The sequence below is a fragment of the Triticum urartu genome, chromosome 7A (assembly GCF_056163025.1).
Source record: "Triticum urartu cultivar PI428250 chromosome 7A, HENAU_Tu73, whole genome shotgun sequence".
In the NCBI taxonomy this organism is placed as follows: Eukaryota; Viridiplantae; Streptophyta; class Magnoliopsida; order Poales; family Poaceae; genus Triticum; species Triticum urartu.
The window spans coordinates 723,093,502-723,118,501 of NC_141879.1; the positions used below are offsets into that span (position 1 = coordinate 723,093,502).

At 44.7% G+C, this 25,000-nt stretch overlaps 1 protein-coding gene and 2 pseudogenes across 2 annotated transcripts; all 3 read right to left on the reverse strand.

Annotated features, from left to right (window-relative positions):
- Positions 1-306: 306 nt before the first annotated feature.
- LOC125526714 (disease resistance protein RGA2) lies at positions 307-4,725 on the reverse strand. Its single transcript, XM_087534597.1, is given in 3 exon segments — positions 307-556; positions 661-772; positions 973-4,725. Coding segments are annotated over 2 exon segments (3,687 nt in total). The 5' UTR covers positions 4,598-4,725; the 3' UTR covers positions 307-556; positions 661-710.
- A 4,554-nt stretch (positions 4,726-9,279) lies between these two features.
- Positions 9,280-11,143, reverse strand: LOC125520110 (uncharacterized; annotated as a pseudogene). Its single transcript, XR_015610172.1, has 2 exons — positions 9,532-11,143; positions 9,280-9,335 (listed from the first exon to the last, which is right to left on the reverse strand). The product of XR_015610172.1 is annotated as an uncharacterized LOC125520110 (transcript).
- A 119-nt stretch (positions 11,144-11,262) lies between these two features.
- LOC147962257 (disease resistance protein RGA2-like) lies at positions 11,263-14,309 on the reverse strand (annotated as a pseudogene).
- Positions 14,310-25,000: the final 10,691 nt, after the last annotated feature.

Consider the following 25,000-nt stretch of genomic DNA (forward strand, 5'->3'; position numbering starts at 1 on the left):
ATATTGCCTACAAGATCAATGTCCAAAAAAGATCCAGGAATTTAACCAACATCATCTGTCGAAGCTTGCCCGCAAAAAAAAAAGTCTGTCCAAGCTAGGCTCCAGAAACAATCGATGTGGACTTCTGCCGGCCATTCATAGAATTGGTTTGGATGACCATCAGAACAATATTCCTAGTGCAGAGTATCAGGGGAAATCGACAGCTTCAAATATACATATGATGGTCCATAACTAACAGCACGTGTATTTACAAGTCAATAATAGCAGCACTGTTATGCATGGTAAACAGAGTATATTGACTCTAAATGGTGGTACTGCTATACAAGTCCATAAATAAAACTGGAAAACTGTGACAGAATTTCGACAAATAAATTGACTCTGCCCAGGGCAGAATGTCATCGTGCTTGTTGGAAAAGAGATACACTACAATAGTATTATAGCGGTGCTTTCTGATTACTGATTTCGCTGTTCAACATTGTAACAACTTGTTGAGTCTTGCAAAAGAATACTTCTCCTCCAAGTGATTTCTTCCCCGTCTGTATGTGCTGGAAGAAGTCTGCAAATAAACATCAGATCTTATAATCCCACCAGCTTATTCTTGCAAAAAAGAAGAACACTTTAAGGGTTCCAGCAGTATAGGCATGTTTTTAGATCACAAACCTGGGGGAAAACTTCCATACTGGTATTCCTGTGATTCTCTTAATAGCTCCCTAATCTCTCCGGATGGCATATTTCCACGTCTTGGGTTTCAGCAGCGTAGGCCTCCGCGTATCTGCATACATTGATAATGCATAAACTTACACTTAGAGGAACATCAATAAATCAAAAAATGACGAATTTAAGTTAGAAGAACATTTAATTTGCTCCAAATTTCTTCGGTACTAGAAATGATGCTATTGTCATTATCTAGCTAATACATTTAATACTCACTAGTAAGAAGTACTATTAGAGAGGTAACTGCTGCAAGCTTACTTCCATAATCATGGGCATCTATGTATTCCTCCTGCATACTGCCCAGCTGTTGCTGCAGGCTTGTAGGGAGCGTCTTCAAACCGGGGCAACTTCTAATGCCAAGATATTGGAGAGATGAGTATACCTGCGGCCCATCTGGTACGGACAACAAGGTATTGCATCCCACAAGCTCGAGGAACTCCAATGATAGGAGATCTCCTGAGCGGGATTCCAGAGATGTCAACCCACCGCAGCATCGAATCCTTAGATGCTTGAGGGACTGGGGAAGATGGAGGACCCCTGTTAAGCTATGACAATACCGTAATGTTAGTTCTTCTAAATGCTCTGCCCAAGCTCCGGGTGACGACGATGATAACACCTCCTGTCCCTGTTGATGAATCGCTGACTGTCCCTGTTGCAGCCTCCTGCTGTATATGGATGCAAGGACTCCGCAACCACTAATATCCATTCTCCTGAGAGAGGAGGGGATGCTGAAGACCTCAACCAACAAGCTACAATTTGTTATCGTCAGAGATTCTAGACGTGGCAGGAGCTGTCTCGTTCCTGATGAAGTTGATGGCTCAGCAGGTGCATGTTCATATCCAGTCAGATTATTGCACCTGTCAATCACAAGCTTCCTCAAGGATAGCAATCCTTGGAACTCTTTTTCTGGCCAGTGGACAAGCGCATGAGACCTCAAAATTGACAGATCTTGAAGGTGTACAAAACATGCACACAACTCTGTTACACCTGACTTAAAGTTTTTTAACACCAACAGTGCCAGAGGAAAATCATGACCATTCCATTTTTCCTTGATGTTCAACACTTCCCTCAAACTACGCTCAACCGCTGCCGACGATGTTTCTGTACTTTCTTCAAGGCTCTGCAGTTTCAGCTTGGTCAATGAAGTCGTATGTCTAGCTACCCACAGGAACAACTCTGCCTCACTTCCTTCCACTGTTAATACACTGAGCTTTGGTGATTTAGCTGCAGTTGTCAACAGTGGACATTTTTTAATATAAACATCCTGGAGGTTAGGGAATGTTGATTGTCCTGGCAACGCTGTTAACTTTTCACAGTTACGAATAAACAACTTTTCTAGCTGAGGAAACATTATCTCTTCTCCTTGCATCCCAGCATCATCTATTTCCCACCATCTCTCCAAACAGGAAAGATTTTTTAGTGTAAGCTGCTTTAGATTTGGAAATGCGAAGGATGTATCACAGTCACGGCTGAATAACCACTGCAGTTTATGACAAGAGAAAAGATGGATCTCAACAATGTTTTGCAACATAACCATCCAAGCTGGGAAGGTGGTGGATCCATAGTTGTGTATCCTTATAGCATAAAGCCCATCATGAGGTTTGAGATTCTGCAGCAGCACTCTTGCATCATTCTCTCCAGTGGACCATCTTAATGTCAGTTCTCTCAGTTCCTTCTTATTCACAAGGTTAGCAGCTACTGCATCTTCTTCTGTCATGTTCTCTACATTATGTAGTTGTAGTTGACCACCAAGGTTTAAATTCATGAGCTCTCCAACATTACTACAATGAGAGCCACTGCCTACTACAAAACACGTAAGTGTTTGTAAGGATGTCAGATTTCCGAGGTCTCTAGGCACACCCTTCAACTGTGGGCAACCATGAGTGTAAAGGTGACGGAGGGACGTCATGTACTTGAGTTGTCTTGGAAGTTCACCAAGATATTTGCAGCCAGAGATGTTCAGGGTTTGCAGGCAGTACAGAATACTCATATCTTCGGGGAGTGCTTCAATATGACTTCTTGAGAGATCTAGGTACCTCAGGTGATGTAGATGCTTTAGTTTTAGCGGAAATGATAAACCTAAACATAGTTTTAGTGCTTGTAAAGAGCCATATTTTGATAGTTGCTGCAACGAGCTTCCCATATAATCATCACACAAAAGAGTATGGATAGCTGGAGAGCATTTCTGCAGAGAACTATTCAATTTTCTTTCTGGATCCTTGCATGACAAAAATAAATGACGAGCAGTGTTTCGAAGTCACTCATTCTGACTTGGTTCTTCGGTTGCCAAGGCACATTCCTTTTCCATTACAGACAATGCAACATCATGCATAAGGTCGTGGATTTTACATGTAGTTCTGCAATAACACGACCCGGGGTCTTCCATTTCCTTGACCGTGGCTTGGACTTGCTTCACATCCTGAAAGAATGACCTTGAGGCCAACTCATTGAAAATCTGTTTCCCAACGGTTTCAAGACGAACTTGTTTTTCTTCGATAAGAAAGCCATGTGCAATCCATAGTTGGATCAGTTTTTCCACATCAATCTCATAATCTTTGGGAAATATAGCACAAAAGGCAAAGCATTGCTTCATATATTGTGGTAAGTCATTGTAACTAAGCTTGAGTATCGGCAAGATTCCAGATTCCACAGCGCAAATGTTGCTTCTGTTTGATATAGCCTTCCATTCTTCCTCACTGGTCTTGGTGCGCAGCACAGAGCCCAACACCACTGCGGCTAAAGGAGACCCAGCACATCGCTCCACAATCTCACTAACCATACTCACCAACACGGCGGGCCTTTCCTCTTCCTTTTTGAAACGGCTGAATGCGGTTGTCTTGATAATTTCTTCTATGTATTGTGCTCCCAAAGCTCCAAGATTATAAGCTTCAATAGTACCCATTATTTCTGCAACTCCTTCATCACGAGTTGTTGTCAAGACCACACTACCCATGCCACCATGTTCAAGGCAGGCCCTGAGTTGTTCCCATTTATGAACCTCTCGTGTCCAGACATCATCCAAGACTAGGAGGTACCTTTGCCCGCTCACAACATTCCGAAGGCTATCTAGAGGTGTCTTCTTCTTCTTGGAAGCAGCTGCTTCTTCACCATAATCCTTCTCCGGGGCTGCTTCCATTATACTTTTAGCAAGAGAGATCACATCAAAGCTGTCAGAGACACACACCCATAGCAGCACATCAAAATGATTCTGAATTGCAGGGTCATTGTAAACAAGTTGAGCTAACGTGGTTTTGCCCAGACCTCCCATTCCAACGATGGGAACAGCTGTGAGATCTGTATTGTTAGCTTGACCAACTAGTATATCAACAATTTTCTTGTTATCTTTGGCTCTCGATCTGCTGATGATTTTCTTCGGATCAAAGATATCCTGATCATTCTGCCGCCACTGGTTGGATACGGGCGGTAGCTGATGACGTATGAAGTCAAATTTATTCATTTCATCCACAAGGACCTCAAAGGACCGCACAACCTTGCGGAGCTTTCTTCCCATCGTGTTACGGAATACAAAACGGTTGCGAGTGGGAAAGAGTTTTACCACATCGAAGCCAAGCTCCTTGTAGTGCCCCTTCTTTTGTGCTTCACGACGAAGCGCCTCATACTTTAACTCATCGAAGACTTCATTCGCCAGGTAAACCTCATTCTTGACCTTCTCGAGCCAAGCCTTCGCCCCTGCTCTGTGAGATGCCACCTCCTCAGCGTCAGTGATGACGTCCGATATGGCTAACAGCCTGCGCTCCAGGATCTCACGTTGTTCCTCCATGCCCTCCATCACCTTGTACTGGTCGAGGAGGCTGCCGGATGCCTTCTCCATCACGATTTTCACCAGTGGCCCGACCACCATGGTGGCCACCACCGCTGCCATTGGAACACCAAGGACTCGCAAGAACACGGGGAAGGACCAATGCGGTGCAAGGTGGAGAAGAAGCTTGCTTGCTTGCGAGGAAGATGGAAGCAAATGCTAGCTAATTGACTTTCTGGGAGAGGTACATGTGGATGTGTTTGGTTCCATTGATTGCTTCCACCCGCTACAAGAATATAGAAACAACGCTTGTACACTTGTACTCCCTCTGTAAACTAATATAAGAGCGTTTAGATCACTATCTAAACGCTCTTATATTAGTTTACAGAGGGAGTACTTAATAAAATAACTCTGCTTCCGTACAGCATCTTTCAGGATTAGTTTGGTTTCTCCAACACATTCTGCTCCATCGTCGGGAGGAAAGTTCTTCTGACCAACAACCATCTCATCTTGCGCTACCCATAATTGCTCCGTAGGCTGTTGACGCCTCTTACAAGGCTGCGTCAGGTTATGTCGTCGTGGAGGTGGTCGATCTTCTTGAGATGGAGTACCTCAAATCACAGCCTCCCAGGGCTCCCATGAGAGTTTTTCCTTTTTGAAACGCTAAGGTTCCAGGACAGCAGTCACAAATTTCAACCCGCTATAAATGGCCAACATACTTTGTGTGTGTTAAAGGGTCTACTTTTTGATGGACCTTCCTGCAACGATGCCACATCACAATTTTGTAAATAGTGTAGATTGGTGGAACTTATATGTCCATCGTATTCAAATGAGATGGCATGGTAATTTACAATTTTGTAGTTCAGATTTCGTGACAACAGAGAACCAAGGCGGAAGTCACAGTTCAGAAGCTGGGTTTGCTGACAGATCCAGAACATCACTTTCTTGACAAATCCATGAAGTAAAGGAAGTAGTACAAAAGAATAACAAACAGTGCGGGAAACAACAGATGCAAACAGTTAAATCCAGACTACAGCTGCAATTGTGGTTTTGGTTTCAGAAGCAAACTTGATGACAAAAACTAGCAATGAATATATAAAGTATGTTATGATGTAGGTAAATGTTGCCGTCTAGGATCACGGTCCACGTAAGCAAGATCAGTGTGCAGCAATGTCAAACATGCCAACTTAATTAACAATAATATGACAGAAACTATGTGAGTAATGTATCGGTTGTACCTGTGCTAATGAGGCCAGTTGGCTATCCATAAGATAACCAATTTCCCTGTTTTTTACTAACGCTGATGCCATAGGGGAAGAAGACTTGAGGACTTCGTGTACTCCAAGTCTCCAACAAGCAAATGTGATGCGTGCCAACTTAATAAACAATACCACGAAAGGAACGGTGTGAGTAATCTATGGTCTGTAGTTTTACTAATGGGGCCAGTTTGCTGCTTATAAGATAACCATTTCTTCATCTTCATTACCAATGCTATTATGTTGTATTGTCAACGCCACTTTCTGCTGTTCAGACAAAAGACAAGATGGAATGGTAATGAAACTGCAGAACAGTAAGAACAAGAAGGTAATTTAACCTGATGGGGCATTAGCATTACCCATGGACAGCAACACACCTAGCTAGGCCAATATCCTACACCCTCCCCCTCCTGTACCAACCCTCATACACTCTGTAATTACATTTGCCCTGCTAACAGTAACAGCAAGCCCAGCTCTCTGAACTCGCGCCGTTCCATCTCACTGAGCAGTATGGAGCTAAAACTAAAGGGTTTCAAGGTGCCGTTGTCTTACCCGAGCCGCCGGCAGATCCTCCTTGGTTGCTCCACGGCACGCTCCGGCGTCCCCCTCCCTCGACGGTTGCCGGATGCCGGAGGGAGGAACGAGGGCGGCGGCGCCATGGCCTTCTCCTACGGCAATGCGCCCTGGCCTCTGGCGGAGGAGATGGTTCCGGGTGGTCGCTTCAAGGAAGGAAGTACGGCGGAGCCGGATTCCGGCCGGCGTTCTGTCGGATTGGGGATCGGGCGCAGTGTTTTTTTTTCTCTCGAAAGGGGAATGACGAGGCAGCGTATATGTTTTAGCAAATGCTAAGGCCCACTAGGCCCAGGACCACCGAGCAACAGAAACCTCACTGGGCCCAGTATTCGCACGATGATGGTTCATCCTTCTCTAAAAGAAACAGTAAATCGAAAACACTGTGATATTTGTCTTTCAAAAAATAAAATAAAACCCCTGATAAAATGCCTGTAAAAACAGAGGACCTATCAGATGTACAAATATATAAGTTAGATAATAAAATCACCCCTTTTCTTTACTGAAAATGATTTTTTTATAAAAATATAATTAATCCTACACTTCTTTGTTTTCCCTTAATTTGAAAGCATGCTCCTTATGTAAAAAAAATCTCTGTTCGTGTGAAATGTCCATTCATCTCAAAAAAAAAAATTGGAGCACAATAATCCGAGGATACAAAAAATTTATGTGTGCTAATACTCACACAATCCATATACAGCTTAGAGAATTGTGATCCTGACAAAAAAATAACTCTTACGTACAAATCGTCTCGGCATAAAAAACTGTTCAACCACCAATTCGAAGAAATGATGTCCAGAAGAAAACAAATGCATAGCAAAATATTTTTTGATGAAATAAAAAATGTGTGTTAACACACTCAACATTAGTGAAAAGTGGGATATCGGGATGCAAAAAACTTTGGAAAACAAACACTACGATGAGAAAAAGATTGATGACAGAAAAAAAAATTAAGACCCAAAAGCTGTAAGGCCAAGAGAATGGTTTCCCAATGAAAAAAAGTTGCATTAATGCACTACTATCCTCTGTTGGTTGAAGGTGGTGAACTTAGGTCGATAGCACACATTTTACGTAAAGTCGCACATGACACATGGATGAGCATCTATTATAGCAAATCGATGTATAGAAGTGGCCCCTGAATCATCATCGAGACATATCCAATCGAGGTTTAGTTTCAAACCTCTCGTTGAGAATTCAAGTGACCATATGTTGAGAGATTGGAGCCAAGCTCTTTTTTCCCTTCTCAAACACACCCAAATTCAAGATGACCGGTGGTCGGCCTGGCTGGCGGGTGGTGCAGCGGGTGGTCATCTGCATCATACTTGATCCCAGGGCCATCGGTTATTGTCTGAAACCAGTTGCATCATACATGCTGTTGCATTTGTCTGACGGTGTTCGTGACTCTCTGGACACACGCAGATGAATGCAGTGTCATTTGTCTGACAGTCTCATGTCTCAGTCTCTACTGACACAGGTGTATCATTCGAGATCGAGGGCACCAATGGCATATGCATCGACAAGCCGGATCACCAAGCAATACAACCGGAAGGCCATCAGCAACATCTCGATCGGGATGCTCAGTCTGCCTTCAGACCTGAAAACGACACAATCTATCTGAACTTCTGAAGAAACCCACTGTGATAAAACATAAGCATATCGAAGCCCCTTTTAACTCCCTGCTTAATCAGGCTACAGCTAATTGATTCATTACGTTGTTTTAATTTCACTCTGTCCTGTAAAGATTCAGAATATTTGCCCGTTCTGTTGTATTCAGTAGTTCATTGATTATTTAGAATGAACTTTTTTCAATTTTTTCTTCTAAACTTTCTCATTGGTGGTATTTTTCAAGATTTCCATATCGGGGAGAAGGGCGGAGATTGCCCAATTGCTAGCACGTGTTCCCCTTGCCGTGCATCGACGGCTGGCTGATCAAGCACGGATCATGCCCGCTGTGCAGGAGGAAGCTCTAGATCATAATCGCCATCCTCGACCATGACAGATGATGATGTGGAGCTTCTCTCTGCTATTAAGGAGTCTCTGCTTGCTGCTGCTAGGATGACACATCTAAAGAACCCTAACTTTATAGAGAGCTTTGTTCTGATTTCTTTCTTGTTTCTGCTTTCTAATTTTGGTCTTTTTTTCCCTGTAGATGTAATACAGTACGTACTATCACCCCAAAAAAAAATACAGTACGTACTAGTACTGAACACTGAAAAAAAAAGCACTGAACCAGCTTGCGCCTTGTTCTCCAGACTGATGAACTCACCTCATCATGTAATATTATCTATATAATCACACTGATATTGTAGAAAACTAAAATCCCAGCTCTCTAGTGAGTACAGAAAATTGTTGATTTTCTCAAAGATCAGTTAGTAGGGCAAAATTGGTGATAAGCATCATATCTGGAAAACTAAAATCCCAGCTCTCTAGTGAGTACAGAAAATTTGTAAGTGGTTCATGATGAGGGGAAATCAACAGCTTCAGATACATATGATGGTCAATACTCCATGTTTGTACATATCAAAATACTAGGTAAACAGAGGTGTAAACGAGTCAAAACATAATACAATACTGACTGTAAATAGTGGTACTGAATTCATAAATAAAACTGGGGATCTACCAACAGAATTTTGACAAGAACTGACGGTGCCCAAGACAGAATGTGGCCGTGATTGTTGGGAAAGAAATAAAATGATACTAAACGTAGTGCTGGACGAGCTTTCTGAATTCTGATTACTGAACTTGCAATTTCAACAGGTCCTGCCGAGTTATTAAAGCAGTTCGTCCATCACCCATCCATCAGTCTGCATGTGCTGGAAGAATTCTGCAAAGAAACATCCTATTTTATAATTCCACTGGCTTATTCTTGCACCAAAAGAAGAACAATTAAAGGGTTCCAACATTGTAGGCACGTTTTTGTATCACAAACATGTGTGATAACTTCCATACCTGTATTCCCATGATTCTGTTCATAGCTCTCTAACATTTAGCATATTTCCACGTCTTCAGTTTCAGAAACACAGGCCTTGGCGTAGCTGCACATATCAATAATGCACAAACTTACACTTAGAGGAATAGCAATAAATTAAAAAAATCACGAATTCAGGTTAAAGGAACGCTAATTTGCTCCAATTTTCTATCAATACTACTAGTGATGCTATTACTATCTAACCACTGATACAATTGACACTGACTAGTAAGTAATAGAGAAGGCAATTGCTGCGTGCTTACTTCCATAACAATGGGCATCTATGTATTCCACTGGAGGCTGCCCAGACGTTGCTGCAGGCTTGTAGGACCAGGACACTCAAATATGCGAAGATGTTGGAGAGATGAGTATGCTTGCGGCACATCCGGTAGGGATGACATGTAATAGCAGTATGAAAGCCCAAGGCGCTCCAACGATGGAAAACCTGCTGAACGACATTCCAGAGATGTCAACCCACCGCAGTGTTCAATTTCTAGTACCTTGAGGGACTGGGAAAGACAGAGGACCCCTCTTAAGCCGTGACAGCCAATTAATCGTAATTCTTCTAAATGCTCTGCCCCAGATCCGGGTGATGATGATGATAACAACTCAAGTGTACTAGATGACCCTTGATGAATCGCCGATGCTGATTGTCCCTGCTGCAGCCTCCTACCATATACGGACTCAAGCTTAATGCAATCAAAAATTTGCATTCTCCTGAGAGATGCAGGGATGTTGAAGACCTCAACCAAGCTTTTACAATCCCATATCTGCAGAGACTCTAGACGTGGCAGGAACTGACTCGTTTCTGACGATATTGATGGCTCAGCAGGAGCTTGTGCATATCCAGTCAGATTCTTGCAGCAGCCAATCAGAAGCCTCCTCAAGGATACCAATCCTTCCAACTCTTTTTCTGGCCAGTGGACGAGCACATCGGAGCTCAAAATTGATAAATCTTGAAGGTGTACAAAGCATGCACACAGCTCTGTTACATCTGTCTTAAAGTTCTTAAATACCAAAACTTCCAGAGGAAAAACATGATCATTCCAGTTTTCCTTGGCATCCAGCACTTCTCTCAAACTATGCTTAGCTGCCGCTGAGGTTGTTTCTGTAATGACTTCAAGGCTAGTCAGTTCCATATTTGTTAATGAATTCATATGTCTAGCTACCCACAGGAACAACTCTGCAACACGTCCATCCATTTTTAATACACTGAGCTTTGGTGATTTAGCTGTAGTTGTCAACACCGGACATTTCCCAATACGAGCATTCTGCAGGTTAGGGAAGGTCCGATGTCCTGACAATGATCTGAGCATCTCACAGCGAGTAATAAACAACTTCTCAAGCTGAGGAAACATTATCTCTTCTCTTTGCATCCCATCATCATCTATTTCCCACCATCTCTCCAAACAACAAAGATGGTCTAGTGTAAGCTCCTTCAGATTTGGAAATGCCAAGGATGAATTACTATCATGGCTGAACAACCATCGCAATTTAATACAACCGACAAGATGGATCTCAACAATGTTTTGCAACATAGCCATCCATATGGGAAAGGTGGTGGCTCCATAGGAGTGTATCCTTATAGCATGCAACCCGTCATGAGGTTTGAGTCGTGCGAGCACTCTTGCATCATCCTCATTATTTCGCTGATTTTTTCCTGAGAAAAATCATAACATCCAGCATTCCATCTTAATGTCAGCTCTCTTAGTTCCTTCTTATTTACAAGGTTTGCCGCTTCTTCATTTTCTTTTGTCACGCTCGCTAGATTACGTAACTCTAGTTGACCAACAAGGTTTAATTTCCCAAGCTCTCCAACACTGCTGCAATTAGATCCACTACCAGCTACAGAACATGTAAGAGTCTAGAGGGATGTAACTTCTCCAAGGTCTACAGGTATGCTCTTCAGGCGTGTGCAACCATGAGTGTAAAGGTGATGGAGGGCAGTCATATACTTCAGTTGTTTTGGAAGTCCATGAAGAAATTGGCAGCCAGAGAGGTTAAGAGTTTGCAGGTTGTACAAAATGCTGAAATCGTTGGGAAGTGCTTTGATATGACTTCTTGAGAGATCTAGGTACCTCAGGTGATGTAGATGCTTTGGTTTCAGTGGAAATGATCTCCTGTATGAACAGAGCTGTAACGCTCGCAAAGAGGAATATTTCGATAGATGTTGCAACGAACTCACCATATAACCATCACACAGAAGTGTTTGGATAGCCGGAGAGCTGTTCTCCAGAGAACTATTCAATTTTTCTTCTGGTTCCTCACATGACAAAAATAAATGCCGAGCAGTGTTCGGAAGCCAGTAACTCTGACTTGGTTCCTCAGTTGCCAAGGCACATTCCTTCTGCATTACGGACAGTGCAACATCATGCATAAGATCATGGATTTTGCATGTAGTTCAGGAATAACACAAGTCGGAGTCTACAGTTTCCTTGATAGTACTAGCTTGGACTTGTTTTACATCCTGAAAGAATGACATTGAGGCCAGCTCCTTGAAAATCTGTTTCCCAATGGTTTCAAGACGAACTTGCTTTTCTTCAATAATAAAGCCATGTGCAATCCATAGTTGGATCAGCTTGTCCACATCAATCTCATAATCTTTGGGAAATATAGCACAAAAAGAAAAACATTGCTTCACATGTGACGGCAGGTTGTTGTAACTGAGTTTGAGTATTGGTAAGATTCCAGTCTCCTCGGTGCAAATGCTGCTTCTTATTGATACAGCCTTCCATTCTTCTTCACTGGTCTTGGTACGCAGTACGGAGCCCAGTGCTGTCGCAGCTAAAGGAGAGCCAACACGTCTCTTCACAATCTCACCAACCATATTCACCAACACAGCAGGCCTGTCCCCTTTTCTCTGAAAACAACTGAATGCTCTTGTCTCGATGATTTCCTTTATGCATTTATCTTCCAGAGCTTCGAGCTGATAAGCTTCGACAGTGCCCATTATTTCAGCCACTCGTTTGTCACGAGTCGTTGTCAAGACCACACTACCCATGCCACCATGTTCAAGGCATGCCTTGAGCTTTTCCCATTTACGAACCTCTCGTGTCCAGATATCATCCAATACAAGAAGGTACCTTTGCCCGCTCACTACATTCTGAAGGATATCCAATGGTGTCTTCTTCTTCTTGGGAGCAACCGCTTTTGTACTATCATTCTTCTTCTTTACAGCATCTTCTGTACCATCATCCATCTTTTTTGGAGCTGCATCAAATATACTTTTAGCCAAAGAATCCACATCAAAGTTGTGAGAGACACAAACCCATAGCAGCACATCGAAGTGCTTCTCAGTTTCAGGGTCATTGTAAACAAGTTGTGCTAACGTGGTCTTGCCTAGACCCCCCATTCCAACGATGGGAACAACCGTCAAATCTGCATTATTAGCCTGAGCAACTAGTATATCAATGATATTCTTATTATCCTTCTCTCTAGATCTGCTGGTGATTTTCTTCAGATCGAAGATATCACCATCCATCTCCCGCCACTGGTTGGATACCGACTGTTGTTGCTGATTTCCAAAGCCAAAGGTATTCTTTTCAGCCATAAGGGCCTCAATTTCCTGCATAATCCTGTAGAGCTTTCTTCCCATCCTTTTACGGAATACAAAACAGTTGTTGGTGGGAAAGAGTTTTACCATACTGAAGCCAAGGTCGTTGTAGTGTCCCTCCTTTTTGGCCTTACGACGAAGGGCCTCGTACTTGAACTCATCAAAGAGTTCATTCGCCTTGTAAGCCACCTTCTTGATGTCCTTGAGCCATGCCGCGCCCCTGCTCTGCAGGACGCTGCCTGCTCAGAGTCGGCTGCAGCATGCTCGGCGTCCGTGGTGATGTCCAGGACGAGAAGCAGCTTGCGCCTCAATATGTCATGTTGCTTCTCCATGCCCTTCATCACCTTGTACTGGTCGAGGAGCTCACTGGACAGCTTCTCCATCACGATTTTGACCAGTGGTCCGACCACCATGGTGGCCGCCATGGCCGCCGCCATTGGAACACCAAGGACTCGCAAGCACACAGAGAAGCACAATTGCAGTGAGAGGTGGAGAAGAAAATGGACTGAGCAAGATGCACTTGCTCTCTTGTGATCAAAGTGGAAGCAAATGCTAGTGCTAACTCAGTAAAATAACACACAATTATCACAGCTTTATCCGTGTTTTATGCTAGTGCCTTTTTTTCTACTTGGCTAGTGGCATGCCTTTACACTAATAATAACATATCTTCAACTTCCTCGAAAGAGGTATGCACACCTGCTCCTGATCTAAGAAGAAGAAAACACCCCTTCTCATCCACCTCTATGCATTGCTTTTCTTACATTCTCCTTGGCTCATGTGCCACAGTGACCATGTCAGAAAAAAAAAACACCTTGTTCTTTACATGAATTGTTCCTAGCATCGATATTAGACACCACCGAGTTGCCCCAAAGAAAACACACACACACAGACAGTAGATAACCGGTAGAAAATACAGTACAGAAACCATGGAACAAAGTTACCAAAAAATATAGTAGAAAATGTAGTGGAGATAAAATTCAGTAGTAGAGAGTTGCCCAAAAATACCGTTAGAATATATGTACAATAGAGAAAAATACCGTCGATTTTGTGATAGAGTGTCGTTAGGCTCAAGACCACTAATGCGAGAATGTGTGAAGTGTTATTTTGTCAAAGACAATGTGTAAGGCGCTACATGATGAGAGACCAAAGTAGAGCGCGGCATTTTATCAAATCCCTCGCCCACTTCAACCGGATCTGAACCGGGAATAAGAGTTTGTTTGGTAAACCAATTAATTAGGATGGATGCAGTATGTACTCAGGAAAGAGTTGAATGTTGTACGTAATATGGATGGACCTAATGTCCGAGAAGAGAAGAAGGTTGCTAATCCTGTAGACCAGCTCTAGGTTCAGTGTTCTCACCTGACTCGGGCTCGCCGGCAGCTCCTCCCCATTCCGTCCGTGGTTGCTCCAGGACACGCCGGCGTCCCACTCTCCTGAAGGTTGTTGGAGAAGAGGAGAGGAACGAGGACGGCGGCGCCATGGCCTCCATCCGATGGCGCTCCGGCCTTGAGACACCCCCCCCCCCCCCCCCCCCCCCCCCCCCGCCCTCACAGCTCCGCCGCCAGCCCGCCGGATTTGGGGATTCCGTCGGAGAAAATGAGGAAACGGTGTTTCTTTTTATCTCCACACAAGAACGAACGAATCTGCTCAGGCCCAGGTCCACCGGACTATCCAAAGCCCAGTTGAACCTCAGACAACCGAAAGTTTGCCTAGAAAAAAACAGACAACCGAAACTTTGAAACGGAAACAAAACTTCTCCCAGGATTTAAACAGCAACCCTAGAAGATACTACTGGTGAAAATTTAAATATATAGAAATCAGGACAAAAAATAATTCAGACTAGGATAAAAGTTAAGGGAAAATTAGCGATGCATATGGAACAAAAATTATAAATGTGCTATTGTCCATTTGTCTATAGTAGTGTTATTATTCATCACCCAGGGTGCAGAATAAGTTATTCTTCACCCGAGGTAATCTTACGGTCATTTCATAAATAAATTACATTTGAAATACACATAGTTACATTCATATTAATTTACTGCATAAAATTTCGCATTACAAAAAAAATATAGGTCAAAAATTGTATTCTATGTACATTTTACACTATGTTTTTACATTCGTAATTTTACATAACATAAAATATTTTTGACGACGATTATAGGTTTTCTTACGTTCTCTTTCTATGTCTTAAATAAGACAAAATTTATAAAACATAAAATTGCGCTGCATAGATGTTAAAATAGAGGTGGGTGAAGAATAACTATTTCTCTCCCAAGATGACGAATAGTCAATCCCTTGTCTATAGAGTACAAAAATTATAAACGTGCTACATCTGTGATGCATATGGAACGCGCGAGTTGCTGCGCACGCCCATACCGTGGCCTAAAGCAGAGCATGGTGAGGCTCTTTCTATCTTTGCTAGCCACCAATCAAATCATCTTTGCATATCTTTTGGTTCATCAATTTTCTTCTTCTTCTGCACAGGCTTCAAACTAATGTCTAGAGTTGGGCCAGTCCCCTGACCCACACCCTTTCGAGATCGAGGGGACGAACGGCATGCGGAGGTCGCCCATCGATAAGCTTCCCATTGGTCAGAATCACCGAGTAGTACAATCAGAATGTCGTCGGTGATCTCTCCAAATGCTCAGTGTGCCATCTGTTGGAAATATGAGCAAATTACTACGAGATTTAATCCGAATAAACAGAAAATAAATCATGACTATAGTAGCAAAGATTGAACTAATCATGTGAACTAACATAGCAGATGAACAGATCACATCTAGGGCACATGCTAGAAACATAAGTTCTACCACGATCTCGAACAGAAAAGATAGAATCACGTACGGTGTAGCGGGAGTAGCACCGCCGGCGTTGACGTTGTCGCCCATGTCGTCGAGGATGAGGTTGCCGAGGTCGGGGAAGAAGTCGTCGTTCGCGAAGTCGCCGCTGCCAGCAGTCGCGCGAGTGCGCTCCCCAAAAACCTGATCGCCCCTCTCCCGTACAGGATCACAAAAAGCGGGTTCCGGAGGCCTGCTGCCCCTTCTCCCGGTGCACGCCGAAAGAAGGGATGGAGAAGACTTGCTTGGCGGCGCAATGATCTGGAACGGTGGTGAGAAACCATACGAAGCGGCGGCGGCTAGGGTAGACGTCTGCCTGACTATTTAGCGCGGGCCGGGTAGGTCGTGGGAGTAAACCCCACGTCCGAGTCGTCACGATCCAAAAGAATCGGAAACGGTTCAGTAATTAACGCGTCCATTAATTATTAACTAATGACTCATTAATTTTTCCCGAGCAGCAAAAATATAGACAACGTGCATAGCTCTGTCCTCGGCTCGGCTCAATCCCGCGGCGCGGCGCGGCGAGGAGGAGGAGCGCGCGTGTAGATCTCCTCTTCTCATGCTCATACAAGTGGTAGGAGAGCTCACCTTATAAAGAGGTGCAACTCTTTCTCAACTCATGAGGTGGGACTAAACTTTAGCCTCACTCATTCCACTCACATGTGTGCATGAATGGGCCAAGAGAATTTCAAAATTTTAGTTAGGCTTTGGGCCAAAAGCCCACTAGCAAATTCCAACACCATCGTGTATGAAGGGAGGGAGTACTTTTAAGTGAAGTGACTTAGCTGCAACAAGTTTTGAAATGCCAAGTCAAATAGAAACAAGTTTTGAAATGCTTGCAGTGGCAATTATTGTTTCTCCACAGGTTGTATCAGGTTGATGCATCAAGGAAACGGTTCCATTCAACTGTCCTTTTTCGAGGTAACATTTCAGTTGCACGAATAGCTTTTGCCAGATACCTAGTGTGATTTTTCCTTCCAAAAGTATCTTCTGGTGAACGAATTTCAGTTTCTACCCTAGGCACAGAAATAACAAAAACGAATAAGAGGGAAAATAAAGACACATTTTTTTAGGCCCAATCCACAATTTTTTTTATCAAAAAATGAGCCTTACCAAGAAAGGGGGCCCACTCCTGGGCCCAAATACTAAATATTTTCCTCCTCTCTGTTTCCTGCTTATTATATTGCGACAAATAGGTGGGTGGTTCTGTTGGGTTTTTCTTTCTCTTTTCTAGTTTCTTGTGGCCGTTCTGGTTTCTTCTGTTTTTCAACGGTTTTTTTAATCTTTATCTATTTTTCTTTTCCCCTTAAATTTGTGTTATTTTATTTTTATCATTTTTATTTTGATATAACCAAAATCACACATTTGTTAATACATGGATATAATATTTTCTAAAATCCATGAAGATTTTTAATTCATGTAAATATATATTAATATTTTCAGAAAATTCCATGAGGTTGTAAAATAAAATGAACGTATTAACATATTAATATACTTTTTTGTATACATGAACCTTTCAAATATGCGATTAATATTTTAATAATTTAATATATGAATATTTCTTAAATGTATGAACCATTCCTAATACTATGTAAAAAACAATACATGGATTTTTCGTTCATTACATTTTGGAAATAGATGATGAACATTTTTTTCACAGATATGAACATATAAGAATCCACGAGTTTTTTTTTCTAAAATGTGTAAATGCAATTAATTCATGGATATAATTTTTGACATACATGAACATTTAATTTCATAGATATGAAAATTTAAAAATCCACAAGCGTTTTTCTAAAATTTGTAAAAACAATTAATTCATGAATACAGTTTTTGACATACATGATCATTTTATTTCATATGCACGAACATTTTTGTTTTGCTTGCCTAAGTACCTTTTTATTCTTCCGCAATATTTCTCCCCACTTTCGAAATTGGTTCTTGTAAATAAGAAGAAAAAAATCCCATTAGTAGGCCACATGGCAACATTGCTTTGTTTCAAGGTATAGAAGTCGAGCAAAACAATGGAAAAGCGAGACCGAATGAAAGGTCTCCAAGCTACTTACTGTCTGCAACCAGTTACTACTGCATACTGTTGCAATTTGCCTGACAGTATCACACGCATGTTAGTTTCTCTGGACATTCATACACCAGATGAATGCAGTGGGTTCATCGCAGTTCAGGGAGGCCCCTGCTCATTCTGTTATAATCTGAATTTCCTTTGGTCTGTCTCTCTTAGTCTGTACTCCCTCCGTTTCATAATTCGTTTCGTGGTTTTATTATGGAACTGAGAGTAGCAGAGAGATTTTTTTTTTCTGCCCATTCTTTCATAGTATGTAGCTCATTTTTTCTTTCTCTTTTCATTCGGTTAATTCAGAAATATTTGCAGACCTTAAAGAATAAACCTTTCTATAATGTAGCATTCTGCTGATACTAATCAGTAGTTTTTTTTAATCTTATAAGCTCATGGGTTGTTAATTTTTGGTGATGTAAATGTTTATGAACTTTGCCCATTTTGGCGGTTTCCAGGATTTCCAGATCAGGGAGAAAGCACAGAGCTTTGCTCGATTGCTGGCACATGTTCCACTGCCGTGCATCGACGGCTGGCTGATCAAGCATGGATCATCATTACATTAAGCAGAGGAACAAAAAGAAAAAAATAAGACCAGGTTCAGAGTTGCTCAGTTCACACCTGAAAGTTCAGATGGAAATCATGACGACCCAAGTTGTCAGGGAGCGTTTCATCACTACATTACTGGTTTGGGGTGAGAAAGGCTCCAATTCTTGACCTACCTAAGGATCACTCAACATTTGTAGCTAGCCAACTGCGCCACCACCCGTTTGTCGGATTACTACCAGCGAAACAACCACTCCTGTTGTTAGCCAGTTTACCGGAGTAGCAAGCTCTCATCACCAGCGACAGCGATGGTCAGCTCACCATGTGTGCATCATCATCATACAGTACATGCATGGCGTGCTCCAATCCCACTGTCGCACATCTGGCTTGCTTAAACCCATGCATGTTGTTGTCACTACTACATCTTGCCGCATACTACTCCAGATCAACATCAATGAATTTGGTCGACTCACCGCAGTTCAGGGCGGCCCCTGACCGACCTCTTCGAGATCAAGGGCGTCCATCGACAACCTGTCTCTGAGGAGTCGAGGACAGGATCACCGATGAGTACAACCGGAACACCGCTCCAGTCTCCAGATGCCCGGTCTGGCTGCATGTCTGGTTTAACTTCAAACCACACACTATCTTGAACCCCACTACCCCCTGAGAGCTGAACTGTAGCCTTAAGTGATCTGTAAACATGTCACGGCCCTCGATCGATCTAAGTGGGGGAGGAGGAGATCAAGGCAGGGGAAGGATCAAGGGAAAGGGGATCTGGTAGAGGTGCGAGGAAGAACAGCTTCGCTCGGCGTTCGATTTATCTTAATACATCATAATCTCCACTCTCGCGGTCGCAGCCGCACTTAACCCCCACGGCACGCAGGCCGCACCCGCTCACCCACTCCCCGGGCCCACTTGCAGCGACACACGCGCACTGGTCACGCGTTTGTCGTGTACCTTTGCTTCGCCCGTCGCCTCTTCCATCGCAGCGTCAGCTGGGGCCTTGGTGTCATACGTGACAGTCGCCCCCTCTTGCGTGCCGACTTGTCCCCAAGGCGGCGAAGCAGGAAACTGATGTTGCAGAGCATCCGGGTCTTCCCAGGTGGACAAGGAAACTGGCAGTTGACTCCACTGTACGCGGATCCGATGCCGCGGCGCCCCGCGCACTTGCACCAGTCTGCTTTCCAGGACCGCGACGGGTGTGTGCTCCGCCTGCAAGATAGAATTCTCAGGAGGAAGGTCAGAATCGATAGGTACTGAAGCTCCTTCCGCCTTCTTGAGTTGCGACACATGTACCACCGGATGTATCTTGCTGCCCACCGGCAACTGGAGTTTGTAGGCGACAGCCCCCACCCGAGCGAGTACTCGGTAAGGACCATAGTAGCGGAATGCCAGCTTTTGATGCGGTCGTTGTGCAACAGACGTTTGGATGAACGGTTGCAGCTTGAGTAACACCACATCACCCACTTCAAATTCCCTGTCTGTGCGTTTCCGGTCAGCTTGCGTCTTCATTCTGTCCTGCGCTCTCTTGAGCTGTTGCTGGAGTAGTTCCATCATGATCTGCCGTTCCTGAAGCCAAGCCGCGAGGTCTGGGACCGTGCACGTATCCACTTGAGCAACTCCAAACTCCCTCGGAAGGTGTCCGTATATCACTTCGAACGGAGTCCTGCCCAGCGACGAATGGAACGAGGTGTTGTACCAATACTCCGCGAGCGCCAGCCACTTGGACCAATTCCCAGGACATGAATGCACAGCACACCTCAAGTAAGCTTCGAGGCATTGGTTCACACGTTCGGTCTGCCCATCTGTTTGCGGATGGTAAGCTGAGCTCAGTTTCAATTCAGTCCGACAGAGCTTGAAGAGTTCTTGCCATATGTTGCTTGTGAAAATGCGGTCTCTGTCCGAGATGATGGCTAGCGGTAGTCCATGGAGTCGATAGATCTCTTTCATGAATGTCTTAGCTATGTGAAGGGCTGTGAAGGGGTGAGCCAAGGGGATAAAATGGGCGTACTTGGAGGATTTATCCACCACCACCAGCACTGTGTCATACCCGCCCGAGCGAGGCAACCTTTCGATGAAGTCCAAAGACACCACGGCCCATGGTTTCTGAGGAATAGGCAGTGGTTGCAAGAGTCCAGCCGGAGATGTGCGCTCCGTCTTGGCTTGTTGACAGATCATACAACCCCGAATCAAAGTTTTTACTTGCTGCTTCATGTTCTTCCAAGCAAAGAGCTGCTTCACCCGATGATAAGTGGCGTGGAACCCCGAATGTCCTCCTGCTGCGCTTGCATGGAGTGCTCGAATCAAGTGCTGTTGCGTATTCTGATCATCCCCGATCCAAATGCGCCCTTTGAAGCGAAGCACTCCGTCCTGCACCACATAGTCAGGTTCGCTGTTAGGATCGAGAGCCAACTTGGCCATGCGCTGTTTAATCCCTTCATCCGAGTGGTAACTGCGTCGTATGGCCTCCAGCCAGGCCGGTTTGCAGACCGAAATCACTGCGAGCTCAGCTTGGGTGGTATGCGCTTTCCTCGACAGCGCATCTGCTGCAAGGTTGGAGAACCCCGCCTTGTATTGGATCACGAACTGCAGACCTATGAGCTTGGTGAAGGCCCGTTGCTGAATTGGGGTGTTGAGCCTCTGGTCCGTGAGGTGCAACAAGCTCTTCTGGTCCGTACGCACGATGAATTCTGCATGTTGCAGGTAAGGCCGCCAATGATCGACCGCGAGGAGCAAAGCCAGGCATTCCTTCTCATAGGCTGATAATCCCAGGTTCTTGGGTGCCAGGGCTTTACTTAGATACGCCACCGGATGTCCTTGTTGCATTAGCACAGCGCCAATTCCTGAGGCACTAGCGTCCGTCTCGACCACAAATTGTTTCTGAAAATCGGGCAGCGCGAGAACAGGGGCTTCGACCAGAGCACGTTTGAGGGCCAATAATGTTGTATTTGCTGCCGGGGTCCACACAAAAATGGTGTTCTTCTTGAGGAGTTCGGTAAGTGGTTTGCTGATCACCCCAAAAAACCTGACGAATTTCCTGTAATAGCCTGCGAGCCCAAGAAATCCACGGAGCTCTTTGACATTGGCCGGCACTTCCCAGTCCTGTACTGCACGAATCTTAGTCTGATCTATAGCTACCCCTCGCTCGCTGATCACATGCCCCAAATAACTGATCTGTTGTTGCGCAAACATGCACTTCGACCGCTTCGCCTTGAGGCCATGATCTGATAACAGCTGCAGTACTTGCGACAGTCGTGCTTGGTGCGTTGACAGATCCTTCGTATGTACCAAGATATCGTCCATAAAGACCAAAACGCCTTTTCGATTTACCGGAGCCAGCACGGTGTCCATGTTTCCTTGGAAAGTTGCCGGCGCATACGCCAATCCATATGGCATGACTCGGAACTGAAAGTGTCCCATATGAGTACGAAATGCTGTTTTGTGTTCGTCCTCCGGTGACAAACGGATCTGGTGGTATCCTGCGCGAAGATCAAGCTTGGAAAACCATTTGAAGCCCGCGATCTCGTCCAACAGCTCCTCAATGATGGGCATGGGATAGCTTTTCTTGAGAGTAATTGCATTGAGGTGTCGGAAATCGATGCAAAATCGCCATGTCTGGTCCTTCTTCTTGACCAACAACACTGGTGACGAGAAGGCACTCGAACTGGCAGTAATTAGTCCGTCTCACAGCATCTGTTTGACTTGAGCCTCGATCTCATTTTTCTGCTCAGGTGTGTAACGGTATGGTCGGATATTGATCGGTTGAGCACCTGCCACCAGCGGGATAGTGTGATCTCCAGCTCGGTGTGGAGGTAGAGAGGTAGGCTCCTCGAAGACTGACTAAAACTTGTCGAGGATGTGTTGGATCTCCACTGGCATCTCAGTGGTTTCCTCAGTCTGTTCGGTAACGCACCACCGCGCCCTCCTGGGTCCCCGGAGACGATGCGAGAGCTGGATGGAGCGCGATTCGGCCGACTTGCGTCCGCAGCTCGTCCAACTGCTGCTGCAGATTTGTCACTGCCGGCCGCCACAACTCGAGCGACTGCTGAATCGCGTCGAGGCGCTCGTTGTTGGCGAGGCGGCTATCGTTGACCTCCTTGGCGAGCGCCGCGATCTGTTCTTCCATGGCCGCCGCTTGCGTCGCCGCCTTGGTCTGATAACGCGGTTTCTGATACAGCGGATCCAGATCAGTGACCTCTGATACCACTTGTCACGGCCCTCGATTGATCTAAGTGGGGGAGGAGGAGATCAAGGCAGGGGAAGGATCAAGGGAAAGGGGATCTGGTAGAGGTGCGAGGAAGAACAGCTTCGCTCGGCGTTCGATTTATCTTAATACATCATAATCTCCACTCTCGCGGTCGCAGCCGCACTTAACCCCCACGGCACGCAGGCCGCACCCGCTCACCCACTCCCCGGGCCCACTTGCAGCGACACACGCGCACTGGTCACGCGTTTGTCGTGTGCCTTTGCTTCGCCCGTCGCCTCTTCCATCGCAGCGTCAGCTGGGGCCTTGGTGTCATACGTGACAAAACATTCTGAATTTCTACTCATTCTTTCTATGATCTGTAGCCCATGCTTTTCTTCTTCTTCTCATTCTGTTATAATCTGAATTTCCTTTGGTCTGTCTCTCTTAGTCCGTACTCCATCCGTTCCATAATTCGTGTCATGGCACGACACGGATTATGGAACGGCAGGAGTAGCAGAGAGAAACTTTTTCTGCTCATTTTTTCTCTCTTTTCATTCTGTTAATTCAGAAATGTTCCCAGACCTTAAAGAATAAACCCCTCTGTAATGTAACATTCTGCTGCTACTAGTCATAATCAGTTGCTTTGTTTTTTTAATCTTATTAAGCTCATCGGTTGTTAATTTTCAGTGATGTAAATGTTCATGAACTTTGCCCATTTTGCTGGTTTTCAGGATTTCCAGATCAGCGAGAAAGTGCGGAGCTTGCTCGATTGCCTGCACATGTTCCACTGGCTGATCATACATGGATCATGCACGCTCTGCAGGAGGAAGCTCTACATCATTATCGTCATCTTCGACGGCCGATGAGAAACTTCTGTCTGTTATTAAAATGGAGGCTCTGCTTGCTGCTTTGCATGCTGTGTGTGCGCTCGCTATGCCTGTGTTGTTGTTGCTGTTGCTGCCTGATAACTTCATATTGGTATTCGTGTGATTCTATTTATGGCTCCCTAAATTTTTTGTGGATGGCATATTTCTATGTCTTTGGTTTCAACAGGGTAGGGACATGCCTTGGCGTATCTGCACATGTCAATAATGCAAAAATTACACTTACATCAATAAAGTAAAAAAAGAATATTGATAAGAATTTCCTAAATGCAGACGATGAGAGGCAATCAACAGCTTAATATATACGCCCTCCGTTCCATCTATTCCATGAAGTCAAACATATGTATGTTTGACCAGAATTGAAAAAACATCAACATCCGGAATAGAAAATAATAAAATATGAAATACTTTTCAGGACGGATCAAATGATACAAATTTGGTATTTTTACAGATATTAATATATTTTTCTAAAAATATGGTCAGACACACAGAAGTTTGAGTTTTCAAAAAAGTAATACACCTTATATTTTGAATCGGAGGGAGAACTTGTTGGAAATATTAGCACTTTTCCCACTAATCTAATCCAGGAGTAAACAGTAAGCATGGCAAATACGGTATGCATCTCATACCGATACCTAAGCATGTGAGCACATACAGTACATAGAACCGAAACATCTATGAACAACATATATGCGGCTAGCACTTGAACGAGCAAATAGGGGATAAACGAGTCATACCCTCCGGTTGGCCAGGCCAACGCGGCGGCGGCAGCGGCAGCCTCGGCATCGGCCGAGGCCGTCTTCTTGGCGGCGGCGGCGTCAGCCATGGGGTCGATGAAGGGGAAGTTGTGGAAGCAGAGGCGGGAGGAGACGGGGACGGATCGGGAGCAGTCGCGTCGAGACGCTCCCCAAAAACCTTATTGCCGTTCTCCCGGGCAGGATCTCGAACGACAGGGTTCCGGAGGCACCTGCTCTCCCGACCAACCGTGCACGCGGTCGTCAGGATGGGATCGCCGGAAGCAGCACAGAGAGAGGAACAGTAGATGACGGTTAGGGTTGTACGAGAGGGAGTAAGTGAACTGAGTTAGGGTTCACTCCACTGGCCAGCGCCTTCTTATATAGGCCATCAGGTAGATGGGCCTAGGCCAGGCCCATGACCGAGTCCGCGAACAGCCCACGGTCCAACGTCTCGGACAGTGGCGCTTCTGTAAGCGACTCGTTAAGTTAATTAATTAACCATTCCCGAGCGGCAAATATAAGCTTCGGCTCGGCTCGTTCCCGCAACCCACGGCGCGCGTCGTGATGAGGCGGGCAGCGGAGGAGGAGGAGCGCGCGTGTACAGCTCCTATTCCCAAGCTCCCAATAGCAAGTGGTAGAGCAGCCTTTATAAAGAGGTCTCACTCTTCTTACTGTAGCAGTATGGGACTAAACTTCCCACGCTTCCCACCACTTGCCGTACACATGCATGGGTCTTAGAGATTAACTAGGGATTATTGTCTTATATGGGCCTAAGCCCATCCATAGTCCATCAATCCCCCACCAGATCTCGAGGCACATAAGTTTGTCAACTATTCCAAACAATGTTTGATATACCAGAATTTTCAGTGGAGACTGTTAAGTTGAACTTCTACCTAGAGCAATTGGATTAAACTTCTT